This window comes from Tupaia chinensis, unplaced genomic scaffold, assembly GCF_000334495.1.
Source record: "Tupaia chinensis unplaced genomic scaffold, TupChi_1.0 Scaffold000110_1, whole genome shotgun sequence".
In the NCBI taxonomy this organism is placed as follows: domain Eukaryota; kingdom Metazoa; phylum Chordata; class Mammalia; order Scandentia; family Tupaiidae; genus Tupaia; species Tupaia belangeri.
In genome coordinates, this window is record NW_006159574.1 from 1,903,651 (window position 1) to 1,910,520 (window position 6,870).

A 6,870-nucleotide genomic window follows, 5' to 3' on the forward strand; every position below is an offset into this window, starting at 1 on the left:
GGGGACTCCCCAGTGAGATGCAGTCATGCAGGGGGGTGGGGGAGACACCCCAGCGAGCTGCAGTCATGCAGGGGGGTGGGAGACGCCCCAGCGAGCTGCAGTCCCTTTTCTGTTTCTCTGCCCGCTGGGATGGGAAGCGCCAGCATACACGTGTCTGTGTTTTTCGAGCCTCCAGGGCTGGGACTCCGACCGCGGTCGGCCATGGGGGATCGAGCCCCCTCAACACCTGACTGAGGGCGCTGTGCCTCGCGGGGTGCAGGATTGCGCCCTCCCAGCTGCTCTAAGGGCCCAGGTGAGGGGAGCGGCAGGGCTAGTCCACGGCCAGTCAGCGTGGAGTTCAGGCCCAGGGGTGAGGGGAGCGGCAGGGCTAGTCCACGGCCAGCGTGGACTTCAGGCCCAGGGAACCGGCGGACTCCCTCCCCTGGCACAGCAGGTCTCAGATTTAGTCTGCTTCAGTAGTTCCATCATCCAGTACGGTTACAGCCACTCAGCTTCCACCCTTTCCTAATCTGAACTCACACTTGGCCGTGCTTACTGGACTCGCATTCTGTCGGGTCTAAGCACACCCGTGTGAGAGCTGGGGACTCTGGATGGAATCTAGTTCGAAAAGCACAGAACTAAGGAGCTGGGTAGCCTCGTGCTTCAGGGGAGGGAGGCTAAGCCCGAGGGAGCTCCCTGGCCTCCGAAGCCTGCTTCTCGATGAAGCTATAACACACAGCTGGTCACAGGACGGTGCACGCTTCAAGTCGCGTGTCTGCAGGAGCGGGGTCAGGGTGCATCCTACCCAACATTTCTTTGATCTGTTTTTCATACATTTCTCACTAAATTGTATGAGTTTTGTTTGGTTGTAGATGTAGACACTATTCTGTTTATTTTATATTTCTAGAGTTTCCATTTTTAGATTTTCTCTTAGCTATAAAACAATAGCTGGCATGATCCCGGTACTTATCATTTCAGACAGCCTCAGTTAAGCTCATATTCTGAGAAAGTGTTAAACCCACTTAGCAGATGAGAAAATGAATCAGCAACGCCAGTGATTCACAGGAGGCCAACCCAGAAAGTGTGGCTGAGTCCAGCTGGGATTTAATCCTAACTTCTAGAACATACCTAGTACCTGCCGCCCTGTGGTCACTCGGAGCGCTGGACAGTAACAAATACCCACAGACATTGACAAGTGCGGCTCGCTGGGGAAGCCACGATGCACTCTGCATAGAAAGCCTGCCGTGGCTTCCCCGACAGCCTACCGTATTACACGCAGGTGTGTGATGTCCGTTCTAGGCCGTCACACACCCTTATAAAGACCACTCCATGAAGAATGAGGGAGCCGGATCCCACATAGCCGACCACGGTTCAAATCCTGGCCCCAGCGCAGGGTGTTTTCGCCCTCTCTCTACCTCTTCCTGGTAAGCACGCATACACACTCTGGCAATTATAAAAAAAAAAAAAAAGAATGATTAAGTATGTAAAAGATCGCTGTTAGATTAAATGGGAATAGTAAAAAGGGCTCAATGTGACTGAGTTTACCAGTTTAGCCTTATCGTAGACAGTAACTTTAAGAACAAGTTTTAAAATTTTCGGAATTCTGTTTATTCCCAGTATAGACGGAGTGAAGACAGGTAGGACAGTCACTTTAAAAGTTAGCTCTCCCCGAGTCAGATGGCCTAGCACTTGAGACTAAGCTCCCCGCAGGAGGGTCCCCCCGGGGACCACGCCTCTCCCCACACCACTCCTCGTCTTCACCCAGCTCCCCTTACTTTCTTCTCTCGTGGGGACTAGAAGCCCCAGTCACTGAAGCGTCTGTGTGTGCCCCACTACACACGCAGACACGCACATGCACACATTCACATGGAGGTACACACATGCATGCCTGCAGACACAGGTGCATGCGTGGTGGCCCCACACGCCCCCGCTGGCTCTAAGCTCCTGGCCTGCATCGCAGCCCAGACAGCACTGTCTGCTGGGCCATCTGAGCCACAGAAAGGACTTGGAAAAGTTATTCCTCGGTCTCCGTCGTTTCGTTTCGTTTTAAGACTTTCAGAAATGTAACTCAATAAAGCTGTAAGTTTTTAAAAAATTAGGCGAGTGGGCCAGCCAGTGGTGTGGTGGTTAAGGCAGCTGGATCCCACATGGCCAGCTCTACAGTTCGAGTCCCAGACCCAGTGGCTTGAAAAACACGCCAGGCATGTGTGCATGTGTGTCCAAAAGCTCAAGAGGAGAACGGAGAGCGGATCATAGTATGGCCATCCCCCGAAGGGTGCTTTCTCACCTCCCCACCCCTCTCCAGTGAGCACATAAGCCCTACAGCAAATTTTTCAAGAATAGAGACTTAGGTGGGTGATTTAGCTGAATAAGGCCCTAAAGAAAGGTGCTTTCTCGGCATCTGTGTGCGCCTCCTCCCAGCAGCCGCACCCAAGCGCCCACCCCTCCAGGGGTGACTCCCAGAACCTCCTGGAAATACTGTGCTCCTGTAATGGCGTGGCTGTTCCACATGCGCTTGTTTTGATGGCTCCGTCCTGTCCTCGTGTGTCTGTGTGGCGTGTCAGGCCGTCAGGGATTCCTGTTGAGACTATGTACTTGTACTCTGCAGAACGTAAACACCAAGCAGCTCGAGTATCAAAGTTCTGCATTGCTTTTAACTTTCCAAACGATAACCCAGCCTGCCTTGTAAGCATTCCGAATTTTTCTTGTAATTAATGTGCTGACTCTGGTCTCTCTCATCCGCCTTCAGCCGTCTCTGTTTCCCACGGACAGGTGCTGCTGTCTTGTTCCCACGTGTTCCACAGAGTAAGTGCCTGTCAGGTGCCCATGGCCGCTGCAGCTCCTACACACTTTAAGCTGTTGAAAAGAACCACCGATTTCTCCAAAGTTGCCATTTATAGACGGAAATAGGACTGTGGGCTACAAGATAATCCACCCTGATTTAAAAATCACAACTTTCCCATGACAGAAGACCCACGAATGTTTGTGTGACAGCACCGTGGTAACTGGTAACCAAGTGGGGGCCACCAGGTCCGCCCACTGCGCGGAGTCTGCTACACGGCTGGTTTCCACGAGTGTCTGGTGGCCCTGTAGGTATAGTCTTATAACAAGTCATTTCTGGAGCAGGTTTCATGAGGAAGATGTTAATATCTGATGGAACCTCATAACCTGAGTTGGGCTGAATCTCATCATTATGTGAGAAAAGAGCACTGTAATTACACTAGGAGTAAAAACTCTGTTTGTAAGTAATAGCTCGTTTTAAGTGAAGTGTTCTCCTTCAGGTATGCCTTCAGGCTTTTGAAAAGTTCACAAATAAAAAGACCTGCCCTCTCTGTAGAAGGAGCCAGTACCAAACCAGAGTGATCCACGATGGGGCCCGGCTATTCAAGACAAAGTGCGCAGAGAGGTACGAGGGGCTCCGTCCTGGCAGGACAGTGGCGGGATGGCGGGCAAGATGGCGGGGCGCAGGCGGTGCAGCTCTACCTGGGGAGCTGGCTTTTGCTCACCAGGAAGGAGAGACAGAGAGACAGTGAGAGGGGAGGTGAGAAGTCACCCCCAAGAAATGCCCATGTCACAATCCCTTCTCCTCCACTCTCCTTCTGGGATTCTGGGTACACGCACACATGCGCCTGGTGTGTTTCAAGCTGCCCGGTCCAGGACTTGAACCGCAGTTGGCCGCGTGGGGGACCAGCACTGTAACCACTACACCACCTGCTGGTCCCAGGAGAGCCAAGGTTAAAGGATGGGGACTCTGTCTCCTTGGCCAGCGATGTCCCCAGGGCCTTGCACAGCACAGGACTCTTAGACGAGACTGAAGTACCTGGCCGTGAAAGCCGCACTGGTCGGTGACTCCCGGTGTCTGTGCTGTAGAATCCAAGCCTGCTGGAGAGGACACGTCGTCAGAAGGTGGTATAGACGCCTCAGGAGAGCAGTGCCGCCCGCAGATGCCACACTGAGGAGGAGGTTCTTTGAGGAAAAGGTAGGTTTAGACCACTCGCCCTCCAGACAGACTGTGCAAGTGATTCATCTGGGGTCAGCAAAGCTAACACGGGACAACTTTGAGATTTACTTCATTTTTAGGCTTTTAAAAAATGGTTGCCTGGCGTCCAGTAGGTGGCAGTGGATTAAGGTGCTAGACTCCTACATGGCCGACTGTGGTACAGGTCCCGGACACGGCAGCTAGAAACTCATGCCGGGCGTGTGCACGCGTGCCCAAGTTCTCCGAGAGGCGAGAGGAGGAGAAGGGGCTGTGGGGTGGCCATCTTCCCACGGGGGCAATTTCTCACTCTCCTTGCTGTTCTCTCTCTCTCCCCGGCAAGCACACATGCCCTACGGTAAGAACCTCTCAAATAAGAATAAAAATGGTTGTGATGCTGCTAACAGTCTGTTCTACTTAATTGGCTTTTCCAACCTATAAACTTAGGTCTTCTTTCCCAGCTAAATAATAAATTCCATAATATTAGCACAGGTTAAATTCAGAGCAACTTTTGTCCATTTTGTACTAACTATTTAAAGAAACTAACCTCTTCAGAAGGAAAAGTAATAGAAGTAAGTTTGCGTTTGCACGTACCCCGCGCTGCAGGCACTGGAGCTGCTGCCCGGTGCCCATATTGTGGCAAGGGTAAAGCGGAGGAGTACTCTATGTAGTCTCCATAACAACCATTTTACTGAGCACGCCTGGAGTCTTGTGAATCAAAATGAGCTTCAGAAGTAAAGGATTTCTGGGGCCAGCAGGTAGCATGGTGGTTAAGGCACTAGACTCCCACATGGCTGACCACAGTTTGAGTCCCAGACCCGGCAACTTGCTTTCTCACTCCCATCCCCCGTATCTCTCTGGTGAATTAAAACTAATAAATAATCACAATTAAATAATTCTTTAAAAAAGGAAAGGACTTCTGTTTTTACTTTTTTCCCTCTGATTTGCTAGTGGGCATGTGTGATTGCCAGGGAGCGAGAGGGAGGCGAAGGGAGAAAGCGCCCCTCCATGGGTGTGCTCACGGCACAGGCCTGTCTCCACTGCCCGTCCTGTTGGGATTTGGGCATACATGCCTTCACTCCCGGCGTGTTTTTTTAAGCTGTTGAGTCCAGTATCTCCGATTTAACAAGAAACTGTATTTGCTTTGCCCTCCAGAGTGGCAGCGCCAAACACAGTGCCGACGTGTGCACAGGCAGCTTACCCTACTGCGTGTCCCAAGACGAAGTGGAACCAGCAGGTGGAGCGCGTTCGCTTCCATGGCTTACCATGGCAGCGGCACGTTCCGGCAGGCAGCGAGCGGCCTGTAGCAGGGCTGTGAGTGCATGCAGCCAGCGCAGGCGGGGTGGAGAAGCTGGAGAAGAGAAATGTCACCCTGCCCAAGTCCTCCCTAGCCCTTTGAGCATGGATTGGGGAGCAAAGCATATTTAGGGAAGGGAGACCAAGTTTGTATTTCCACACGAGGCAAAATGACTACTGAGTCTGTCATTGCATTTCATAAGGCAACATGCTCCCCATTTTTGATTACGGGGTAGTCATGGAAGAACTCCCCGTTTCTCAGTGCTGCCCAGTTCTCTTTCAAACATCCTCATTTTACAAAAGAAACAGCAGACTGCCTAAAAGTCCCAATTACCTACTGACTAGAAAGACCCACGCTGCCTGGGGAGCGGGGCTCTGGGCTGCACCCACAGCGGCCCAAGCTGCCCAGTGAGCAGGATCATGGGTCCCGTGCACCCGCTGCATTCCACCCAGCCAGGACCTGAACGACGGTCTGCCATGTGGCTTCGGTACTGCAGTGGCACCCTGCTTCCCACACCACGTCTAGACCAAGAAAGACCTTCTTATTAGAACTATGACACACACAATAAAGGGACCAATAGATGAGCACATCACATTTCAAAACTACTGGGTAGGGAGGAAAAGCAGCAGTACCCCTGACAAATGGGGACAACGTGTTGCCGTTGAGAGGGTGACAAGCACGGGACCATGACATGATGTGACCGGAGCGTGTGAGTGCTGTGAGAAAGACGGTCAGCCTCACTAAAGAGACAGAAATGAGGACCTGGTACAGCCATGGCGAGAATCAGAGAGTCTGAGGCCATCTCTAGTGCCGATGAAAGGGCCCTTCTTACCAGCCATCGCCAGGACCAAGAGCCACAGCCATCTGGCTGACAGCCCTCTAACCCCTCCACAAACTCGCCTCTGGGGTGTTGCCAGGGATGTTTGCTGAGATGTGCTGGCCGTAGTAGCAGCTGGTTCAGAGATGGCCTAAGGCGCCAGGGAGGCCCACCGGAGGGTTGGCCGGCTGGCCGGTAGTGATTATAGCCCAGCAAGGCAGAGACCGAAGTAGATGAATTTGAGTATTTCTTTCAGAGAAAATATAGTAAGTATCTTAACAGTAGTTCACTTTGCAGAGAAAGAGAGAAGGAGGAAGATAAGGGAAGGGAATGAGTTACTTTCCATTTGGACCTTTTATACTTTATGATCTTCTAGCCTTTATACACAATTAATTTTTTTCTATTTCAACAAAAGTTATTGGTAGGGAAATTTTTTCATTTTTCTGTTTCGTGTCCTTTTATGTTAAATTAAAAATATTTCTAATAGAATAGTTTCTAAATACTCATTCCAGCAAGAGCCAAGAAAATGGGGAAAAGCAACAACAAGAAAGAATAATTTAAGTGGAGGGGGACCAGCAGTTAGCATAATGGCTATGTCACTGAACTCCCATGTAGCCAACTGCGGTTCGAGTCCCAGACCCGGTGGCTTAAATTCACTCCGGGCACGTGTGCTTGCGTACCCAAGATCCCGAGAGGAGACTGGAGGAGAAGAGATTGCAGCATGGCCATCCCCCCTGGGGGGTGCATGCCCTATAGCAAAAACCTCTCCAAAAAAAAAAAAAGAAGTGGAAAAGCTAAAAT

The 6,870-nt window shown here is 51.3% G+C and overlaps 1 protein-coding gene and 1 long non-coding RNA gene across 7 annotated transcripts in view; one reads left to right on the forward strand and one right to left on the reverse strand.

Moving 5' to 3' along the window:
- The window catches only part of RNF32 (ring finger protein 32), a 32,355-nt gene that overhangs the window by 13,105 nt on the left and 12,380 nt on the right, over positions 1-6,870 (forward strand). For 5 of the 6 annotated variants that reach the window (XM_006143809.3, XM_027770053.1, XM_027770054.1 and 2 more), the window contains exons 5-7: positions 2,752-2,784; positions 3,261-3,385; positions 3,850-3,958. In XM_006143809.3, coding sequence (XP_006143871.1) covers positions 2,752-2,784; positions 3,261-3,385; positions 3,850-3,958 — 267 coding nt within the window. The remainder of the gene's footprint in view (positions 1-2,751; positions 2,785-3,260; positions 3,386-3,849; positions 3,959-6,870) is intronic. The other variant, XM_027770052.1, reaches the window with a different exon arrangement.
- The window catches only part of LOC106734402 (uncharacterized), a 16,496-nt gene continuing 11,869 nt past the window's right edge, over positions 2,244-6,870 (reverse strand). The window contains exon 4 of the long non-coding RNA XR_003548627.1: positions 2,244-2,835. This is a non-coding gene — a long non-coding RNA (uncharacterized LOC106734402). The remainder of the gene's footprint in view (positions 2,836-6,870) is intronic.